At 66.1% G+C, this 21555-nt stretch overlaps 1 protein-coding gene across 2 annotated transcripts; it reads right to left on the bottom strand.

Moving 5' to 3' along the window:
- Nucleotides 1–697: 697 nt before the first annotated feature.
- On the bottom strand, nt 698–18916 carry ADSS1 (adenylosuccinate synthase 1). Of its 2 annotated transcripts, XM_058740462.1 has the most exons (13): nt 18661–18916; nt 11172–11274; nt 8911–8973; nt 8134–8184; nt 7753–7819; nt 6909–7016; nt 6726–6807; nt 5612–5738; nt 4885–5039; nt 3287–3411; nt 2423–2520; nt 1169–1318; nt 698–1088 (listed from the first exon to the last, which is right to left on the bottom strand). In XM_058740462.1, the coding sequence occupies exons 1-13, from the start codon at nt 18853–18855 to the stop codon at nt 1036–1038; spliced, it is 1377 nt and encodes a 458-aa protein (XP_058596445.1). In that variant the 5' UTR covers nt 18856–18916; the 3' UTR covers nt 698–1035. The 2 variants fall into 2 exon arrangements, with proteins under 2 accessions (XP_058596445.1, XP_058596446.1); XM_058740463.1 differs by lacking the exons at nt 11172–11274; nt 18661–18916 and adding an exon at nt 9500–9715.
- Between the last annotated feature and the right edge of the window lie 2639 nt (nt 18917–21555).

Raw genomic sequence — 21555 nt, 5'->3', positions numbered from 1 at the left:
ACCGACGATGGGTCTCCCCACTGAATTCCTTCTCTCCAAAGTGATATTGAAAGGGCGGTTATTTTTCTGAATTTACCCCCAATTCTGGAGAGTTGTTTGAGGACGCTGCTCAGCCTCCAATGGAGACCACAGTGAGCTGGTTCCAGCTCTGGCCAGTGAGGAAGTGACTTACTCGGGGCGCCTGGGCAGCGCAGTCAGTTAAGCGTCTGACTCTTGATTTCGGCTCAGGTCACGATCTCACGGTCTGTGGAATCGAGCCCCATGTCGGGCTCTGTGCTGACAGTGCGGAGCCTGCCTGGGATTCTCTCTCTTTCTCTGCCCCTCCCCTGGTCACTCGCGCTGTCTCAAAACAAATCAACTTAAAAAGCGACTTATTCCACTGACGTTTCGAGGGATGGGGGCAGGTGGTTGCAAGTGACGTGAAGAGGGGCCTGCTGGTGGCCTCCCTCCGCCCGGGCAGGGAGGGCTCCCAGACCAAGGGGATGCTCCTTTAACTGCCCCCGTTAGCGAAACATCGAATGGCTGCAGGCTCTCCTACACGGGCTCCCTCCAGTTTGCCGTCTAAGCAAGCAAACGGCTTGGCTTCTTGACACCAGAGACCTGCGGCACCCCCCCCCCCCAGACTGTCGTCACAGCAAAGCATTAGCAGCACCTTTTAGAGTTTAAAAGTCAAAACGAAGAGACAGAACAAGACATGTACCGACCACTACCATTCAGTGGCTACTAGATTTGTTTATTGCTGAGCTCCAACCGGCCATACAGCCATGTGACAATTAACGTGCCATAAAAGTTCTCTGTTTTGAGTACTTGGGCTCATTTTAAATAGCAGGATTTAAAAAAAAAAACAAAAACAACTGTCCACAGCCCTGGCTGTCAGATGTTTGAGTCACTGTAGACATCAGTGGTTGAGCTGAAGGCTTGGAGAGAAATATAAAAGTACAGAAAATGGTTTCCCTAACTTAGTTTACGGCGCTGATTTTGTGGCTGATGATGCCGGATGGGACGCTGCGGCCTGCCGGGGTCAGCTCTGCTTGTCTAAAACAGCTGGATCATGGAATCTCTTGATTTGCCGACACCAACCCATTTCACTGAAAGGAAAAGGGTCGCTCAGCCCCAGGGTTTTGGGGCAGGGAGAGGGCGGGGTGGTGGCCGGGACTCGGGCACCCACCTGCCACTCCGACGTGATTCTCCACGAACCGGATGTAGTTCTGGGCCTGCGGGGGGAGGTCCTCCCACTTCCTGGCGCCCGTGGTGTCCGCCTTCCACCCAGGCAGTGTTTCATATTCGACCTCGACCTTCTGCAGTATCTCCTGGTTAGCTGGGGAAACAAAGGGTAGGGGCTGACCCATGTCCCGAAGATGCTGGTGTCTCAGGCTGCCCATTCAGGGGCCTGCTCGCCGTGGGGCTGAGCAGCGAGGAAGGCAGGCAGCCCTGTTTGTTCTCAGAGTTGCAGGGTGGTTTTAGGACACTGGCTGTAACCCTTCCAGACCAGGGGGGACACATCCACCCAGACGTGGGTTTGCTAAGTGCTCTGATAGAACGTACACTGGTGACTCAGCTAAGGAACTTCACGGACCCCACTCGGAAATTCTAAGGGTCCTGAAGCATGAAGGGTTCCTGAAAAACTCTTGTGTCCCGTTCCCGGGGCGAGGGCCCCGCTCTAGCTGTGTGGTTCCTGGCATGTGGCTCACAGTAGATGCCGACCACCCCTTATTGACGGAAGGTGCTGGAACAAGCCGTCTACTGCAAGGGTCCTCATTCACATGCTCCCCTGGGCCCTGGATCCCTGGACTCACACCACACTCCTGCTGTGCCCTCTCAAAGGTCGGAGACCAGTAGGGCCAGGGCACACAGGCCGGGAGGACACCCGCAGCCCCCGCAGCCAAGAGGCACTGGTGGGTGGCGGGTCTGCGCGCGCGCACAGGCGAGGGAGGGCCACTCCCCCCACCCCCAGCTGAAGGCGGGAAGTCGCTGGCAGGGGCGCGTCCAGGTGCGTAAGTAACAGATCCAAGAAAACATGAGCCTTTGTACTTTTTAAAAGATTTTTAAAAGAACGGATGCACGGAAGCAGAAACCCGTCAGGTGTTAAATGGTCTGACTGAAAACCGTGTTTTCCTGGGTAGAATAGTCCGCTTTGTGTTTGCACAGAGTCGGCCACACGGGCCGCTCGGGAGCTTCCAGTGCTCCCGGGAGCTGGGCCTCGGCAGCCAGTGCCTCAGTGTCCCCGGGGGCTGGGGCCAGCGGGGTTGGCTCCCCCCTGTCAACCCTCTCCTGGGGCCAGGCCTCCCCAGGGGTGAGAACCTGTGACTGGCAGCTGCCCGCCCAGGACTGGCCGGCTCTGGAGACAGGTGCTCACTCTGCACGTTTGACGTGCAGACCCTCCCCCGCTCCAGCCTCTTCCCACCTCGGATCTTTCTGGTACCTGGGAAATAGGGGATCCTCTTCCCGTTCAGCTTGTACGAGACACCGACTTTGACCTCGTCCAGGGCATCCAGGATGTCCAGCTTTGTTAAGGCCAGCCTGTCCAAAAGCCAACAGACCGAGGCACGCTGGAGAAGCTGTTCCGTTCGTCCGTGCCCCTTGCTTCTCTACAAAGATGAGGTGGTCCCAGGAAAACGCGGTGCAGACAGGCTAGGGGTGGGGCTTGTGCCCGTCCTCGCTCTGCTCACCTCGAGGGCCCCCCCACCGGGACCCCGTTCTGGCGGCTCTTGCCCTATTTGCCCTCCGTCATGGCTCCGCCTAAGTGCTCCTCTGCGGGCAGCTGCCCGTGACCCCAGGGACTGGTGGCCTCCCCGGGTGCCAGCTCTTTCCGGCACGGGCCCTGGGCCCCGGGCTCCGGGCTCCATCCTGTTTCCTCCGTGTTTCCCTCCTCCCTCCCTCACGGACCGGGCCGAGAAGGCTCGCAGTGGGTCTCCCCGTGCTTGTGAGTCCGTGGTGGCCTCTGTGCCCGGCGCGGACACCCCGTCTTCCACGCTTCTGTGTCTCAGCCCTCGGCGCGCAGAGCGCAGCCGCTTTGGCACTAGGTCCTACTTGGGGGCGGTGGCCCCCTCCCACGGCCCGACCCAAACCTACAGACCTAACGGAGGCGCTGACTCGGGTCCAGCCAGGCCCAGGCCGGCCCCTACTGTGCCCGTGAGGACGGCCGCGTGCGCCCCTGTGCGCAGGCGGCCCTGACGTGCCCGGGGAGGGGGGCCTCCCAGGGGGGCCTCCCTGTCACCCCCACTGCGGCCTCACCGTGGGGAAGGGGAGACCCTGTGGCAACAAACAGGCGGGAAGGGCTGCTCACGCGGTAAAGCCGTTGACCATGTGCGCGTATCGCAGAATCATCAGGTCCAACCAGCCACAGCGCCTCTTCCTGCCCGTGGTCACCCCCCACTCGTGGCCACGGCTCTGTAGCAGGTCCCCGATTTCCTGCGTGAGAACAGAGCGGGTCCATGGCGCCACTAAAGGGAGCCCGCACTTGGCTGCCTCTGTGCTCAACACCTCTCTCTGCTGCCGCCTCCTCCCCTCTTCTCCCCTCCTCTTCTTCCTTCTCCCTCCTCCTCTCCCTCTTCTCCCTCCTCCTTCCCTCCTCTTCCTCTTCTCTCCCTCTTTCTCTCTCTCTCCTCCCTCTCCCTCCTTCTCTTTCCCTCCTCCTTCCCCTCCTTCCTCTCCCTCCTCTCTCCCCTCCTCTCTCCCTCCTCTCTCCCCTCCTCTCTCCCTCCTCTCTCCCTCCTCCTCTCCCATCTCTCTCCCTCCTCTTCTTTCTCTCCTTTCTCTCTCCTCCTCTCTCCCTCCTCCTCCCTCTCTTCTCCCTCCTTCTTCCCTCCTCTCCCTCTCCTCTCCCTCTTCCTCTCTCTGTCCTCCCTCTCCCTCCTTCTCTTTCCCTCCTCCTTCCCCTCCTTCCCCTCCTTCCTCTCCCTCCTCTCTCCCTCCTCTCCCTCCTCTCTCCCTCCTCTCTCCCTCCTCTCCCTCTCCTCTCTCCCTCCTCTCCCTCTCCTCTCCCTCTTCTCTCCCTCTACCTCTCTCTCTCCTCCCTCTCCCTCCTTCTCTCCCTTCTCCTTCCCCTCCCTCCTCCCCCCTCCTTCCTCTCCCTCCTCTCCCCTCCCTCTCCCTCCTCTCCCTCCTCCTCTCCCATCTCTCTCCCTCCTCTTCTTCCTCCCCTTTCTCCCTCCTCCTCTCTCCCTCCTCCCCTCCCTCTTCCCTCAGGGGAATGCTTGAAATTACACCCCCTGACAAACCCTTCCTCACACCTGGCTTCTCCCGTTGTTCCCACGTTCTCACATCCCCGGCAGGTGTGTCTGCAGCTAAGGCTCCCCTGATCGGGCCTTGCCGACCAGTGGGGTTGTGTTCTCAATGCCTCCTGAACACACGGGTGGGGAGCATGGCAGCCTCTTGTCCCCCCCGATGGCCCGCGAGGACAGAGGGGGAGCTGGCTCTATAGCTTTGCGCCAGGGGCAAGGTTTATTTCTGGGCAAGATCCCCATCCCTGTCCCTGCTCCCCCTGCCCCGTGAGAGCCCTGGCTGCTCCTGGACGTGGCACCCTTCCCTCCCCACGCCGGTCTTCACACGCACCTGCTCGGGACAAGAGCCTGTGCCCTCGCTGCCAAGGGCACAGGGCCATGCTGAGAAAAGGCCAGTGTTTTTCTGACGGTCCCTGAGCTGCACCACACGGGGCGCCCTGAGGGGGCTGAGGCCCCCCACGCGCTTGCAGTGCGTCCCGGGGACACAGTCGGCTTGAGCTTCCACGGTGCGGTGCGAGGCCGCTATAGCGTGCAACCTTCTGTGTGCTCATCTCTGCCTGCCTCTGCCCTTGCCCTGCACATCCCTGCCCGCCCCGCCGCTGAGCGCCCCGCACCGCCTCTGTGTCCCCCCGCTGAGGCCCCACGGGGGCTGGGGACTCACGTTGATCTGCTCGGTGGGGAAGGCGCCGATGCCCACGCGTGTGGTGTAGGCCTTCACCACGCCATAGACCTCGCCTATGTTCTGTGGCGGGATGCCCAGGCCCGTGCACACGCCGCCCACGGTGCAGTTGGATGATGTCACAAAAGGGTAGGTCCCTGCAAGACAGAACCGGACGGGGGGTGTCCACCGCCCCTGCAGATCACCCCGGCCCGGGGCTGCCTCTTGGCAGAGGACAGCGGGTGGCTCAGCCTCCCCTGAGTCCCCTTGGTGGGGTCTCCAGGGCCAGTGGTCTCAGGGAACAACCTGGGGGAGCTGCCTGCAAGGGCACTGTGAGTCAGGCCGCTGTGGCTCAAGTAGGAGTCTGGGGGTGAACAGAGGAAGAAGGCTGCTCCCAGCTTGGATGGTGGGGGGCCTCCCCTGCTGTACCAGGTGGCCTTGGCTCGGGTGCGGCCACGGGGTCGGGACAGGATGTACAAGGGCCACACAGCCGGAAGCACTGGCTGTACCCAGCCTTGCGGGGAGCCCTGGGCCCAGCTCCGGACACTCTCCCTTCCTTCTAGATCGTCTCTCCCTCTTCCCCCCTCCCAGCTGAAGCAGGAAGACTGGGACGGGGGGTGCAGCGTGATCATCCTCTAAGGGGAGCCCCGCCCTGTCCCGTCAGTGGCCAGCCTGGTCCCCAGCAGGCACGAAAGGAGGTCTGCTGGGAGCAGCTGGGCTGGGGACCTACCGAAATCAATGTCAAGGAGGGCTGCGTTGGCACCTTCCACGAGGATCTTTTTGGGGGTGCCGTGGAGTGCCTCGTACATAAAGTAGACGCCGTCTCGGACCATGGGTCGGATCCGCTCAGCAAAGCCCTGTGGGGGGAGGCAGAGGGAGGCTGCAGGGGACCAGGCCACGTCCGTCCAGCTCCAGCCCCGTCTGACAGCCTGATCCTTCCAGTACATTCCTTTCCCGCGAGGGTCCTGACCTGCCAACCTGTCCCCAGATCTGGAACAGCCCCTGGCCCCACCTGAGTCTTATCTGTGACTCTCACGAGCCTCTTCCTGCTGTCATGGGCTGAACTGTGTCCCCCCAGTTAATCTGTCTGAGTTCTGGCCCCCGGCCCCTTGGAATGTGACTGCGTTTGGAAACAGGCCTCTAAAGAGGAGATTAGGGGCGCCTGGGTGGCGCAGTCGGTTAAGCGTCCGACTTCAGCCAGGCCACGATCTCGCGGTCCGTGAGTTCGAGCCCCGCGTCGGGCTCTGGGCTGATGGCTCGGAGCCTGGAGCCTGTTTCCGATTCTGTGTCTCCCTCTCTCTCTGACCCTCCCCCGTTCATGCTCTGTCTCTCTCTGTCCCAAAAATAAATTAAAAAAAAAAACGTTGAAAAAAGAGGAGATTACGTTGAGGTCACTGTGGTGGGCCCTAATCCAACGTGACTAGCATCCTCGTCGGTTTGTCCCCGTCCTCATTCACAGCCTCCAGGAAGGACTGGGAGGAGCCAAGATCCCAGCCTTGGAAACTTGTGGAAGGGCTCTGTGCTCTCCTCATCCTGTCCCTGACCCCATGCGGCCCCTCGGTGAGTCAGCAAGGCCCCCTACACCTCATGCCCCAAATAGAACGGGGACAGCCTCTTTCTCCAGTGCATCCCGGGAAACTTGCCCTGTGGGAAAGCGAGGGGCCCAAGCATCCCCCGGCCTCCCGAGGGGACCCTCCTGACCTGGCTGGCCCGAGGTCCCTAAGAAGGCCAGCCGCCCCATAAGAATGCCCTGTGACAGCGTGCCCTGCGAACGTTCCATGAACGTCAGACAGGGCGTCGCGCCTCTGGCAGGCTGCCCGCCGTGCCAGGGGTCCCTGCTCTACCTTGAGCCTTTTGAGTTGACCTTCAACATCCACTTCCAGGGTGGGGAACATGGACCGGTGCTGGTGAGCCAGGTTCTTGAATCTGCAGGGGTGACAGTGACTGCGACCCCTCGCCCCGCCTGGGTGTCCGCGCCCCTCCTCACTAGCCACGGTCCCCCCCTTGGGCTGCGGACGTCTGGGTACCTGGCGGAAAATTCATCAAAGTCCGACAGGAGGTCACAGATGCGGAGGCCCGTGCGGGCCGCTTTGGAAGAGTAGGCAGGTCCGATCCCCTTCCTGGTGGTGCCGATACTGGAAGATGGGGCGGCCGTGAACACAGGGAGCCCGGCCCCGCAGGCTGCTGGGGGCCCCGGAGAAGCCCGGACGCCCAGGGCCCCGGGCCGGCACCCCTAGACCCCGGTTTGCACCCCTACAAAAAGGGTAGAGCTGGGAGGGGCGCTTCCCGGCAGTAGCACCTGGAGTCTGGGGCCGCCTCTCCAGGATGGGGGTGTGGGGAGGGGCTGGGGCCCTGGAAGGTGGTCCTGGGCCAGCCCTAGCCCTCCCCTCGTCCCAGGCCTTGGCTCTAAGACATCCTGTCTGCGTTCGGCCCCGGCTTCCCTCTTGCGGGGCACTGAGGCTGCGGCCCTGCGTGTCGGCCGCGGGCTCGGCCGACGGGACGCTCAGCCCTGCCACCTGCTGTACCTGCGTGTGAGCGCGCGCGCGCGGTAGGCGTGCGCGTACCTGCGTGCACACGTGCGGCAAGTGAGCATGCCACGTGACGAAGCAGGACGGCCACTGCCTCACCCCGTCCTGACTTTGAGAGCCAGCCGCTGGCACACTCTCGCGAGGATCTTTGGAGGCCAGGGAAACAGCCTTTGGTGCTGGTGGGGCAAGGCTTTGGGCGCCGCGGTGAAGTGGTGGCCCGTGTGTGTGTGTGTGGCAGGGCGGGGCCGGGGCACCAGCGGTCCCGGTGGCTTCCAGTGGACCTCGGCCCCCTCTCCGCACACCCCAGGGCCCCCAGACTCGAAAGTCCCCCGGAGACACTCACTTCTTCCCCTCCTGCGCCTGTCGCTGTACTTCCTGCAGCCCGTCCACCGCCTGGTGAAAGTCAAACACTGCCCGGCCAGGCCAGGGTCCCCAGGGGGAGACAGACACAGGGTTAAGGGCCTCGCCTGCGCAAGCCCAGCCGCCCGGGACAGGTGGTCCAGTTTGAAAGGGGACATACTAGGATCTGGCCGCCGCCCAGACTCACGCGTCACCGTGAGTCCCTCGGGCCTCAGCTTCCCCATCTGTCAATGGGAACAGTGACCCCCACCCACTGCCCACCTTCAAGTTTTCGAGAAGGCCCCGTGGAGCTACGGGGCCCAGCGTCCCGGGGAGGAGGGCCGCGGCCGCGTCATCGCTCACGTGGCAGGTGGGTGGAGCTTACCCAGGTGGGCGCGGTCAGAGATGATGAGCCTTTTCTCCCAGTCCTTCAGACCTGCGGCCACGGGGCAGGCGGTCAGCCTTCAGGGGCAGCTGGCCCAGCTCCCTCCCGGGGCGAGTCCACAGAGGTCACCAGGGGTGTACCCTCCCCTCCTGGCCTCTCTCCCCGCCGAGAGCCCCGGAATCTCCTGCCCCACCCGGGACGCCCCCCACATCTCCCTGCGGGGCCTCCGTCCTGTCACTTCCTGCTGCTCACGGCCCAGGGTCAGGTTCCCGTTGACTCTTCTGGCTCCTGCCCTGAACTCGAGCCCTGAGGCCGAGGCACGCTTCCTCCTCGGACCCCATCAGGGTCTCAGGGCTGCGGCCTCTGGACAACCGTCACGGGGCGCAGTTGCCCAGACACCTGGCCGGTGGCCTCGCTCTAGCCCCTCTCCGCCTCCTGCCTCCGGAAACCACATCCTTGCCTGCAGGCGTGGCGGACCCAGCGGTCCCCAGTCCTAGCTGGGGGGCTCCAGCAAACTCCAGGTCCCAGGGCCCCTCCCTGACTTCCTGGATGTGACGCTCCAGGGCCACCTGTCTCCCGTGTCGTGAAAGCGCCTTACAAACACTGGGGCCCACAGCCAATTTGGGGCCTTAGGCCGCCCTGCTCTGTGCGTCCTGGAGCGAAGTCCGGCTTTCCGCAGGGGCAAGGCCAGCAGGAGGCGGGTGGGGGCCCGGCCGAGTCGGGGAGCCCCCCACCCCAGAGCCGGGCCAGGGTGAGCGCGTGGGGACGCGGACCCACCTTTCTTCTCATTCTTTTCTGCTTCTTCAAACAAGCCGGGTAAGTGGACGACCACCCCATTGCCTGCAACACACGACAGGAGACTGTATTGAATGGCAGACCCCGGCGAATTCGGTGAGAGCGTCATCAAGCGTGCGCGCTCACGGCAAGTGGGGTGAGAGCGTCATCAAGCGTGCGCGCTCACGCTCCCAGCGGCCGTGTTCGCGAAGCCGGGCCCCGGACGCGGTGAGCGGGAAGCAGGCTGGGCTCTGGCCGCACTGGGAGCCTGCGCAGCCGTACGAAGGGAGGACGTCCGGACCTGCTACGCACGCGGACCGCGGGGACACGACGCCGAGTGCAACAGCCCAGTCCCCAAAGGACCCACACAGTGTGGCCACTCACGCGAGGTCCCCAGAGGAGTCAGATTCGCAGAGACAGAAAGTAAAAGGGGGTGCCAGGGGCTGGGGGTGAATGTTTAATGGGGACAGAGCCTCAGGCTGGGAAGATGGAAAGTTCTGGAAACGGACCATGGTGGTGGGTGCGCTACAGTGTACGCGCGCTTCGTGCGCTGAGCCCTGTGCCTGAAGGTGGCCAAGAGGGGAAAGCTTACGTTCTACGTATTTATCACGGTAGAGACGACAGGGCCCGAGCAAGACAAAAGCCAGCACGGAGCGTTTACAGGGCCGGACAGCGTTTAGTGGTCGCTGCGGCGGGGGCAGGGCTCCAGCCAGGGGCGTGAGGGAGCCTCTTGGGAGTGATGACAGTGTCCTAGGGCTGAGCTGTGGTGGCGGCTGCGCGACTGTGGCGAATTTCACAGCACGTAGATTACACTTCAGTAAAGCTGCCAGGGTTGATTTGAGCAGCGGAAAAGCGGGAGAAATGCAGCCCCAACCGTGCCCGGACCCGACCGGGGCCTCCGGGGAGCCGAGCCTTCCCTAGCCATACGACGCTGGAGTGGGATCCACATACATGCTTTACACGGGCAGGGACCGAGGCCCAGAGTAGGAAGGTGGCTGGCCCCAGGTCACATGGCGCGTTGGTGTGGGGTCCGACGTGAAACGCAAGTCCTTTCCTCTTAGACCAGAGGCAGTGGGGCTGGGGCACCTGCTGCCTTCCCATGAGGAACCCCTCCTGGCCCGGTCCCCGCCAGGGCTGGCGGTGGCACGGGCTCGGCCAAGGGAGATGGGACACAGGTCCAGATGGGAGTGGCTCTGAGACTATGCAGTCCGTGCCCAGTACAAAAGGTCACCTAAATGCCACGGCGTCCTGAGATGACCGCGTGGCAGGGGCCCAGGCAATGTCGCAAGCTGAGGGGCAGCTGTGTGAGCTCTGGCACGTTCTGCCCCTGCCCAAGCACGCCGGTGGCTGGGCTGAGCCCTGCCGTGCTACCCGGTGACCACCCAGCCTGGGCTCCGGCTGCTGGCCCCCGCCCGCCCCAGCTCCTCAGCGGCAGGCAGAGCTCCTCCGATGAAGCAGTGCCTCCTTGGCCTTGGTTCCCGCCAAGTGGGGCCCGGGGCCTGGCTGCAGCAGGGCCTCAGCCTGCGGGTTGTCCCCGGGCTGTCCTCGGCCCCTGCAGGGCACCCGAGTCGGCACTCCTGCAGCCCTCTCCTCTGCCCAGCCTCGCCTGACCACACACAGCCCCTCAGCCCACACGTTCCCTCTTTTCCCCGACACTGTGCCCTCACTGGGCTCACACGCAGCTGCAGACTTCACTTCCCAACCGGGGAGGGGCGGATACGTCACCAGTGAGGTCCTGCTAAGTCGTGGAAGGAGCCGGAGGAAAAGTCCTGGACACCGTGGGAGGGCGTCCCGGGGGCCTGGCCGGGGCAGGGGGGCCCAGGCTAAGAGCTGAGGGCAGGACAGGCAGTCCAGCCCAGTGGCCGGGAGGGCGGGGAGGGAAAGAGAGGCAGACAGAGACAAAGAGACACAGAGCAGGAGACCCCACAGTCCTGGAAGGGCCGCGAAGGTCCCGGCCCTGAGGGCGAGCCGTGCTGTGGGGAGCGGGGGGTGAGGAGGCTGGGCCTCCACGAACGCGCACACACGCTTGCCTGCACACGTGCACGTCCCCATCCACACGGCACACTTGCTCTCACGCTCACACACGTGCAGGCGTGCAGACGCTCACGTTCACGCCCACGGTCGCAAACGTGCTGGTCCCTGCGGCCCGGACGGGCCTCCCGCCGCCCCCTCTCCGTCTGGCCCAGCCCCACGTGGCACCCCGGGCCCATCTTGCCGGCACACTCGGGACCCCAGGCTGGCGGCTGGGCACGGCGGACACTCACCGATGAAGGACACGGCCTTGGTGTTGATGATGCCGCTGGGCAGCAGGTGGAAGTCGTACTCCCTGCCGTCCACCACCACCGTGTGGCCCGCGTTGTTTCCGCCCTGGGAACAGAGACCCGGCTGAATGTGCGGGAGCCTCAGGGCTTGGCCCTTCCCTGGGAGGGCCTGCCGGCGTCACTCTGGACCGGCTGCAGACAAGGTGCTTGGGGGCTGCCTCCCCCAGGGTGCACGGGACACTGTCCACACTTGGACTTGGGGACTCTGGTGTGGCGGGTGGCTCTGATCCGGGTCTGGGGTGCATCGGGTTGGTGACCCACTCCTCGGATGAGGTACGGGGGCCTGGCCGGGGGACTGGGTTGGAGAGGGGCTGGCCCAGCCGGTCCCCCAGCCCCCCAGGACCCCCCTCGTGGGCAGGCCCCTAGGAGGCTGGCTTGGCAGAGGTCGCCCAGAGGTGCTTATAACTCCGCCCCACCTGTGACCCTCTCTGGGGGTCCCTCCTCTGATGCGGGTATGAGGGGCCAACCCTCCCAGGAAGCGCAAACCCAGACAGGCCCCCACAGCTCGAGCTCTGCGGTGGCGGACCCTGGTGCCCACCTCCGGGGCTGGGTGAGGCACAGGTGCAGTCACTGGTCAGCGGGGCCACCGCTCCCACCCCCTTAGCAGGGGCCCCTCCCTTCCCGCCCTGTCGGCCTGTGCCTCCCATCGAAGAATGAAAAGGAAAAAACAATTCCGAGGCCAGCCCTGTTCTGGGGACACCCAGGTGACGGTGGGCTCGGACTGGCTGGGGTGGGTGGCCAAGCCAGGGGAGGCCAAGCCCCAGGAGGGAGGCCCAGCCTCCTGTTCCCACCAGCAGAGGGCACTGCGGGCACCCCGGCGGCCCCTGGGGGGGGAAGCCTGCTGGCCGGTGCCCCGCCTCGCCCACCTTCCTGCCCTAATCTCCGCAGAAACACAGGCTTATCCATCGGGCCTCCCCCTGCCGGCCCCCTGTGCTCCAGCCTTGCGAAGGGGGGGGGCGGGGGCCATGGCCGGGAGCCTGGGGGCAGCGAGGGGCAGACACTGGAGACCCCCCAGGCCAGAAGCTTTCCCTCCTGCGCCTCCCATCATGCATCAGTGCCCTAGCGCATCTCCCGGACTCCCACTCGCCTTCCACCCCCACTCACCCCCGTGAGCTGTACCGACTGTCCCACACGGCCCTGCGAGAAAGCAGCTCCACGTGGGGCCCCCCGACTCCCCAGCACCCCGCTTATTTAGTGCATGTGGACGGTCTTTCTGGGTCTGCTGCTGCCCGGACACGGTGTGGAGGACCCTCTCTAACAGACCCCTGGGGTCACCACGACCCAGGACCGGGCCGTGTCCCCAGGTGCTCTGAGGCCGGCAGGGGCCGAGCTGCCCTGGGACTTGAAGGCCGGTGGCTGTGGGAACGGACCGCAGGCTCCAGGCAAATGACGGTGGAAAGGGATGGGCTGCCCTGTGGGGAGCAGACAGGAAGGGTGAAGGGGCGGTGGGGGCCTGGGAGCCCAGGGGGATGTCCCACGCGCAAGGGCAGGAGGACAACACCAGGCCGCAGGGGGCTCAGGACAGACACGGTGCTGGGAGGTGACCCGGGTGGGCTGCTCCAGAGGAGACAGGGAGGGGGCATGAAGACAGCAGATGCTGGCGGGCCGGTGGTGGGGGAGGGGAGCGGGGGCGGAGGGCTCGGCCCCAGAGGCACACGCCGTCCTTGCTCTGCCCCGGCCTCGGCACCTGTGTGCTGACCCCTCACACAGGCCCCTGCACACGTCTACGCGCACTGGACGTTCATGCCCCGTCACAACTGCCGCCACAGGAGGGGCGCCCGGGGGTGTGGTCTCCACTGGCAGATGGGGCCACTGAGGTCCCCAGAGAAGTGACCGCAGCAGGATCCAGGCTGGGCTGGACGCAGGCCCTGCTGCCTCTCTGCAGACGCCTGCCCCCCCGTGGCCGCTTCCTGCCTGCCCCTGCTGGGCCCAGACACCCCCCTCCCTCCCCACTCTCCCCGTGCCCAGCACCAGGGTCAGCTGGCCCTAGGACACACACACACACACACACACACACACACACACACACACAAGCTCCTCACGCACACCCCCACCTTTGTTTGCGGTAAACACGGGTACCTAGGAACAGGCACAGGCCGTCGTGGGCCAGTGGGCGTCAGGTGACTGCTGCCAGCTGCAGGGCCCAGGCGTCAGGCCATAGTCCTCTCCCGGGGGCAGAAGCTAGCCCCAGGAGGCCGCGCCCGGGGCCTGTTTCTGAGAGCTCCAGGGGGACTGTCCCAGAGCTGCCCCTGTCTGTCCCCCCCCAGGTCACATGCAGGCCGCTGGTGAGGTCGGGGCAGGAACACCCCACCTGCCCTCCTCAGGTGGTGGCCCAGGCGCCGTCTGTAGTCCGCAGGCTCCAGGATGGGTGGGCCAGGGGGCCGTCGGGCTGAGGGTGCAGCCCCACACACTACGGCCGGATTTGGAAAACCGCTTGGAGGGAGGAGCTTGTCTAGGGTCCAGCGAGACGGGTGAGGACACGTGGCCGGCCTGGCCGCCTCCGTGGGGACTGCCTCTTGGGCGGCCCCTCTTGGCCTCCCTGTCCCAGGGGGCAGGTTCTGCCCTGGGGGGGGGGTGAGCGAGGACCACTCCGAACCTCAGGGTGGCCGGGGTGGGGGGTGGGATTCCCAGACCTCGACTCCACTGCCTGAAGCTGGCCTCACCCTTCCTTGTGCCCCTGGGGGGCTGGCCAGTCAGGTGGGAGCTGGGCACAGAGGCAGGGCTCGGGGCGGCCTTAGTGGGCTCTGCCTGCCTCCGGGTCCTCCCTCTGTGCTCGAGCCTCAGGTCGGGCAGAGCTCCAGTCCCACTGCCCCCGCCCAGCCTGTCTGGTCACTCCTGGACACCCCTGCCAGCTGCCTCCCTGGAGGAAGAGATCTAAGAAAGGGGGGCTTTCTCACTCCTGGACACAGGAGCAGAACCAAGGCCACGGCTGGCCCGCTAGGGAGTCTGGCCAGATCTGACCTTCCCATCCCTGCAGGAGCCCAGCAAAGGCGGGGCCCAGGCCCCGCAGGGAGCCTCTCCACGGGGCTGCCTGGGCTTAGAGTGCGAGTGGCGGCCGTGGGCCGTACAGCGCAGACCCCTCTCCTGCCCCATCTAGAGAGCGGGCCCCGCCCCGTGTGCCCTCCGCCACCCTCCTTGGCATCTCAAGGCTGTGCAGCCCTGAGAGCCCGCGCCGGGTCCCCACCAGGCCCCCGAACCTGGGGGACAGAGAGCCCGTGGGAGGCATTTTCCTGGCGCCCTCGGCCCCTCCCTCCAGGAGGCCCCCGCTGACCCCCTGAGCCCCCCTGGGGGCCATTTCCGGGCCTGACGGACCTGCCTCTGCAGCTCCCCTGGGCAGGCAGCCGTGCCCTTTGAAGAGCAGGCCCCGGTGCCCAAGTCTGGTCTGGCGCCCGCGGGCCTTGGGAACGCTGAGGGGCGGGCTCTGCCGGATCAGAGGGACCATCTGCTGTTCAGGGATGTCCCCTCCTCGGAGGCAACGGGGGGGGGGGGCTGGGAGCGTAGAGGGGGGCAGTGTGAAGGGGAGAGGATGCTCCTGGGACGTCACCCCCACCCCCGGTGCTGTGGCTGCTCCTTCTCCCACACCACCCCTGCCCGGCCGCCGGTGCCTCTCCTCACCCCTCCTGGCCGCGACAGTCCACACCCACGGGGCTCCGCGTGGCCGCCCTATGGAGGGGGACTTGTCACCCACACGTGTACCGCTGCCGTCCAGCATCCGTCCCCATCCCTGCCCCCTTTCGCCAGCCCTTGGCCCCAGCACCCCGCTGACCTCTGACCTGCCAGGGCCCGACCCCTACGACCTGCTCAGCCACCACTCCTCCCGTTCTCTCTGAACCCCCAGCTACCCGGGTCCCCACGCTGCTCTGGACGGCTCGTTTGGCCATAGTGACCCCTCGGCCCCGGTTCCTGGGGAGGCACCAGCCTGGCCGTCTGCCCTGCGATGCAGCCCCCTCCTCCCCGCTCCCGCCATCATCAGCATTGAGGGCCCCAGGCCTCTTCTCCCCGCCAACGTCCCTCATTGTGTTTCTCACACAGCCTCGCCCCCATCCCTGCAGCCAGAGCCTGCCTCCCCGTCCGGCTCACTCTGGACGGGCACCGCCCCTGTCGGTCCCCAGCCCTGGTCCAAGTGCCCGACAAGTGGACAAAGGGAGGGAGTGAGCAGGGAGGTGAGCAGGGGCGGGTGGGGGTGGGGGCGGCTCCTCAGAGGCTGCGGGGCCCCTCCCGGCCTGCCCCCAGAGTGCTTGGGGTCCGCTTGGGTGTGGGTCTGGGTCCTGGGCTGCAGAGCCAGGTTTTATCAGGCTCCTACATGACACACGGCAAGGGGCCGGCCCTCAGGGGGAGACGCTGGCGGCCGCAGCCCCGCCCGTGGGGGAGAAACCCGGTTCACCCTCCTGTGCGCAGCTTCACCCCGTCTCTGTCTGCCTGCCGCAGGCAAGCTCCTTCACTCTTCACTCATTCAACCCAAACAAAGAGTTGCCCTCTGCTCAGTGAGGCTCCGGGTGGGGGCTGGGAGGAGGGAGGTCCTGGGCTCCAGGTGGGTAGGCAGGCCTCACCTGCCGGGGCCAGAGGGGGCTGTGTAGCCTGGTGGGGGGGCCCTCCAGAGCCGCCGCTGGGTGGTCAGTGCCGTCAGAGGATTGCAGACTTGCAGGGGAGGCCCGCTTCTGGAAGCAACCCCGGGCGCTCCCGGCCCCCGTCCCTGTGGAGGGCCCCGGCCCGCCTGGGGTTCGAGGTGAGGTGTCTCCTGATACCCCCCCCCCCCGGGGAGAGGGGTCCCCGAGCACCAACAAGCCGCAGGGCGTGGCCCCTCAACCACTGAGGCCACCGTGTGCAACACCAGACCTTCCACCACCGCTCGAGGCCCCCGGCCCTTCCCAGGAAGTGACTGGCTGGACCAGTGGAAACCGAGAGACCCAGCACAGCACCCTCGCTCGTACTGAGCACGTCACACACGGAGCCCCGTTTACACCGAAGCTGGAAGGAGGGAATTTTAAATCCTGACCTTGGCGGTCCTGGGCAGGGGGCCCCACAGCCTTCTGACCAGAGTAACTTGGGAGGTGGAGGGAGGGTTGAGCGGGAGCCCCTGGCTCTGTGGGCCTGGGGCCGAGTCCAGGCTGGGGGTGGGATCAAGCAGCAGGAAGGACGCTGAAAGAGGGACCCCGGAGGAGGTCTCGAGGAGGTGTGGGGGCTCGTAGGAGGGGCCAGCAGAGCTCACAGGGGGAACATGTGAACTTGCTACAGAGAGCAGAGGCCCCCGGGGCTGTTGTCACTCGGTCCAGAGGGAGCCCGCCCCGCCAAGAGCAAAGGGAGGCCCCGGGGGACCCAAAGCAGCACCCCCAGACCCAGAAGGCTGGGCGTGGACAGGCACTGCGGGGGGCGGGGCGTGAAGGCTGGGAGGGCACAGAGGCGGGCGCGAGGCGTCTGTTCAGCGTTCAAGTGGCACGGAAAGCGGCAGCGGGAGGAAGCCAAGCCTGAGACCCCGGACAGTAAGGAAGGTCGTGGGGGAGTCCTGGGGCGCCGACCACGGGCCCCACACGACAGGTGGGAGAGAAACAGGACAGCGGTGGGGGTGCAGGCGGCCTCAGACCACGAGGGCCACGGAGGGCTTCCCGGCCGTGCTGAGTGCAAGACGGAGGAGACAGGCCTGCTGGCGGAGGACGGTCGGCCAAGCAGAGGCAGGGTGGCGCCAGTCAGCAGCCCCCCCGCAAGACGGCCCCGGGCCCAAGTGACAGGCCAGGTGACCCTTCTGGTCACTGGGGCTGGCCGGCTTCAGCCCTTCCAGGCAGCCACCCAGACGGGACTCCTGGCCCGGCCCGCTGTGCCCACTGCACGTGCCCGCCGCCCGCTTCCCTGGGCCCCTCGCTCCCACGTGCTGCCTGGCTCCCGGGGTCACGGCTCCGTGTGGCTCTGTGCACCCGGTGGCCGTGACTTTGGGCTTCATGCGTTCGCACCCCGAGTAAGAGGCAGCCTTCCCCAGGGCAGAGGCTGGTGCCTCAGCATGCAGCCGGACGCCAGGGCCGTCTCCACGGGTGTGTGGCACATGCGGGGGCCCACACGCGCTGCTTATTCCCATTCCTCGACTTCTCTGGGCCTCGCTTTCCCAGCTTGTCAGGAGGCTGGAGGGGGGTGGGGTGGGGGCGCCGGGGCTCCTACAGGCAGAGACGCGGGAGATCTCTGTGTGAGAAGTCAGATGGGGGCCAGCCTGCTCTGCCCGTGGCTGGTCCCGTCCGGGACTCTTACTAGTGATGGACGGGAGAGGGCAGGGCCTGGCCTGCTGACCCAGGTGGCAGAGCAGGGAGGCCCCACTCCAGAACCATTTCCAGCACGAGGAGAGCCCACAAAGGCCCCCAGTCTCCTCAGGAGGGAGACGGGCCACAGACAGACGCGCGAGGCTCACTGGGGCCGGCAGGTTACACGGAGGGCCGCGGCGCCATGTGCCCGGGAGCAGGGGGACAGGAATGGGCTCGCTGGCCAGGCTCAGGGCACGGAGGGTGGGGGCCTCTCACGATCCCAGGAAGCACCTTCCGGGAACCCCCTGCCCGGAGGGCACAGGAGTGGGCACGGAGAGCGGCTGGCGTGTGCCGAGAGCCAAGCGTTGGGCTCACCCTTTCCCCGGGGGCATGCCCCAGCCTGAGCCCTCCCGGCAGGGGCCAGGGGATAAGGCTACAGACCAGGCAGAGGAGCTCAGGGGTGTCCCCTCCCCACATGGAGCAGCAGCATTTCTGGGCATGGCTCCAAACCGCAGCAGAGCCAAAGCACGAAGCGTAAAGCCCACCCGTCTGTGCCCTGAGCTCTAAGTTATCCGGTCAGCAGCGGGGCTCTCGCTCTGGTACAGGGGCAGTGGCTCCGAGGGAGCGGCCCGGAGGGAGCCCATAGCTGGCAGTGGCCACCCGGGGCCCTTGGGGACAGAGCCCGTGTCTGGCTCCCCGGTGGCGCTGCCAGCCCCTGGGTCACCCTGGGCAGCCGTCCTTGGCCCCTCCCTTTCCCCCTGAGTCTGGCCGGGACCCTCCTTGCCCCTGGTCCCTCTTCCTCCGGGTCCTGGCCCCCTGTCCTGCCCTTGCCTCTGCCTCCTCTTGGCTGATGCCCCAGGGCCACCCCGCTGGCCGGCCCTGTGCCAGACCCAGACAGGATGAGAAGGGAGGGTGTCTCAAACCAGACAGAAGCTGGGGGCGCCACCCCACCCCACCCCACGAGGATCGTGTGTCCCCAACTCAGCACTTGTATTTATAGCTCTGCCCTGGCCCCGGCCTTAAGGGGTGGGGCTGGGCGGGGGAGGCGGTCCCTGGGGGAGGGGGCGGGGGGGGGGAGTGTGTGCGTGTGCGAGGGTCGGGGTGTCCAGGAAGGGAAGGTATCTAGGAGGCGTGGCCAGGTCAGGGCGCGGGAGGAGAGGGTCCCCGGGCGTGGGGAGGAGGGGGTGTGCTGGGGGGGGGGCCCGCACCTGGCAGCGGCTGATGATGTCGGCGTCCGTGGCCAGCAGGTCCACCACCTTGCCTTTGCCCTCGTCCCCCCACTGCGCGCCCAGCACCACGGTCACCCGGGAGCCGGTGGCCGCCGCCTCCTGCTGCAGCCGCCCCCGCTTGACGCCGCCCGAGCCGGGGGGCCGGTCATTGGAGGAGGCTCGGGTTCCCGACATGCTGGTGCGGTCCTCGGCTGCGCTGGGCCACGGGAGGGCCTGGCCGCCGCACCATTAAAAGGAGCCGGCCCGGGGCAGGGGGCGGGCCGGGGGCGGGCCTGGCCGGTGCGGCGGCGCCTCTCGGTGACCTCCAGGCTGCCGGGTCCCGCCCCCCGCCCGCCCAGCCACCACCGGGGAGCCGAGTTGGGCCGCGGACGCTTACTCATGGAGGTGGGGGCACAACGACCGCGAGAGCGCTGCGCGGTCCAGGTTTCTCCCTCGGGAAGGCGGATGGGGACGTCTGCGCTCCCGGCTCCGAGCGGGGCCTGGGGAGCCCTCCACCGGCTCCCCACCAGCCTCCGACCTCAGGGCTTTAGCGACTCTGGGGGGCCCTCTCCAGGGTGGGGGTGCGGCTTGTAAAAGGGGAGCCGTGTCCTCACACCGCACCTGGGGGGGGGGGGCTGCATCTTGGGGGCTTGCAGCGCACCTGCCCTGAGGTGAACCTGGATCCCTGGACCCAAGCGCGCACTCTGGTGGCCAAAGAGAGAGCGCGCGGCTGTCCCCTCCCCCAGCACACCCACGCATGCTCTCAGGGGCTTGGCGTCCAGCACGGGGCAGACAGGCCCCACTCGGGCAGTGCTGCCTCTGGTCCGCAGGGCCCGAGAGTCCAGGGACACAGGACCCGCGATGGTAGGGTCACCTGGCCAGCAGAGAAACAGCCAGGGATGCTGGCCAACCCCCACACGGCCAGGGTCTCCGAGAGGCTCCACTCGAGACACCTTTCCTGACCCAGCCTGTGCAGGGACTGGGTTTCCAGACGGGATTTGCATCCCATTGCTGGGCTCCCGTGCTCCCAGCTGGGTGCCCTACGTGGCCTCCCGGAACGCGCCACATCCTGAGTGGACTCGGGTTTGGGCATGGCTCACCCCAGTGGGAGATGGGGCCAGGGATGCACCCCGGGAGGGGGGGCAGGAGCACGCTGTTAGCCTCTCACCCTGTTCCCTCTGGGGCCGGCGGGGGGGGGGGGCAGTCTCAGTACAGAGGCCCCCAGAGCCCAGCAACTAACCTGTGGCCAGGGCTCAGGGAGCGCCGGGCTCCGTGGATTCTGGCGGGGGGACCAGAGCTCCCATGGAGGAAGAGAGAGCAGACTCTGGCTGCCACACAGTCACTCACAGAGAGTCCCAGCTCACGACTGCACTGCCAACCTGCCCCTCGTTTGTCCCCTCCTCGGCCCACCCCCTGCTGGGGTCCTGGCTGGGATCCCTCCGCGGCCCAGACCCTCTTCTCTCTCACGGGGACACCGGCGGTTCCTCCTCCCGGAGTTGCTGTGGGGCAAACACCAGGGTGCAGGTACAAGTGGGGTGCGAGGGGCAGGCCTCCCGTCCTTGGCCCCCCTGGGCGACAGCCCCCCTCTGCCCTGGCTGGCAGCGCAGGGGCAGGCGGGCTGCCTTCTGGAAGGCCAGGCAGAGCAGGCTGAGGGTGGGGCCCAAGGCCTCGGGCAGCCTGGAGGGGCTGTGGCAGGGGGCTTGGGTGTTTCTGGGAGTTGGGGGCTGGGAGGGGAACTGGCTGTGTAGACACGGAAAAGTCGGAAAGGCATGGTTGTAGCAGAAGGGACCGAGAAGGCGCGAAGGGTTTGCATTTGCAGAAGGAGCCCAGCCTTCCCAACGGCCACAGGAGCCACGGAGGGGAGGGGGATGTGCGAGTCTCATCAGATGGGGATGTTTCTCTCTGCTGAAGGGGGGTGCTAGCTTGGAGCCCTTCCTGGGGGAGACTGGGGCTCAGTGGGGACAGCGTGGGGGCTCACACGGGGTCTGCAGGGCCAAACCCTGTCCGGCAGGGGCACCGACTCCCCCAAGCCCGGTCTATAAATAGCCAGAGGGCCTGGTGGGAGGGGGCGGGGTTGGGCTTTTCTATAAACAGCCCTGTCCTGGCCCAACAGCTGGGGCCCTGCCGGTCACACGGCCCTGCCTGAATTAGAACACATCCCCTCTGCTGTGGCCTGTGCACAGTGGGCCTGTCACCAGGGTGGTGGAGGAACAAGTCAGCAAGCTCGGGGGGCCTCACCGTGTGACCTCGGACTCAGCCACATGGGGTTTCCACCATCCGGGGGCCACACGGCACCCTGGAACCACAGCATACACGGTGGTCCAGGACCCAGACACCACAGATGCCTGCAGGACGCTTGTACCCTTGAGCGCAAGACTGCACGGCAGGGGTGAAGACGGTATGCGGCGGGGGCGAAGAGCGCGGGCCGCAGTTTCCTAAGACGTCGGACACGTAGCCCCAGCCTAACGAGCGCACGCGTAGGCGCAAACACAGGCGTGCGGATACGCGCAAACGCTTCGCGCCGGAACGCGGGGTCGTGCACACGAAGAGGGAGCAGGGCAAGGCCCCCCCAGACGGCAGGGTGTTACTCAGCCAGAAAAAGGGGTGTTGTCCCAACACACGCTACGACACGGAGAAGTCTCGAGAGCACGCCATGAGGAGCGTAGCAGTCACAGAAGGCCACGTATTGGGATTCCGTTCATACGAATTGTCCACAGAAAGCAAATCCACGAGACAGAAAGCAGATTTGGGGGCTGGGAGAGGGGGGATGCGGAGTGAGCGCTAAGAGAACTTTTGGGGGATGGTGGAATATTCTAGAATAGGATCTTGGTGCTTGAACGTCTCGTGCATCTGCTGAAAAGTCACTGAATTACACACCCACAGCGGGTGAGCCAT

The sequence above is a fragment of the Neofelis nebulosa genome, chromosome 7, assembly GCF_028018385.1.
Source record: "Neofelis nebulosa isolate mNeoNeb1 chromosome 7, mNeoNeb1.pri, whole genome shotgun sequence".
Classification (NCBI taxonomy): Eukaryota; Metazoa; Chordata; class Mammalia; order Carnivora; family Felidae; genus Neofelis; species Neofelis nebulosa.
This window is presented reverse-complemented; position numbering and strand designations above follow the sequence as displayed.

Coding starts and splice junctions, on each gene's coding strand:
- ADSS1 (XM_058740462.1), bottom strand. CDS start 18,855: ATGTCGGGAACCCGAGCCTCCTCCAATGACCGGCCCCCCGGCTCGGGC. Junction 5,739..6,725: donor GTCAACTCAAAAGGCTCAAG/GTAGAGCAGGGA, acceptor CTCCCCCCACAG/GGCTTTGCTGAGCGGATCCG. Junction 2,521..3,286: donor ATGGTCAACGGCTTTACCGC/GTGAGCAGCCCT, acceptor GCTTTTGGACAG/GCTGGCCTTAACAAAGCTGG.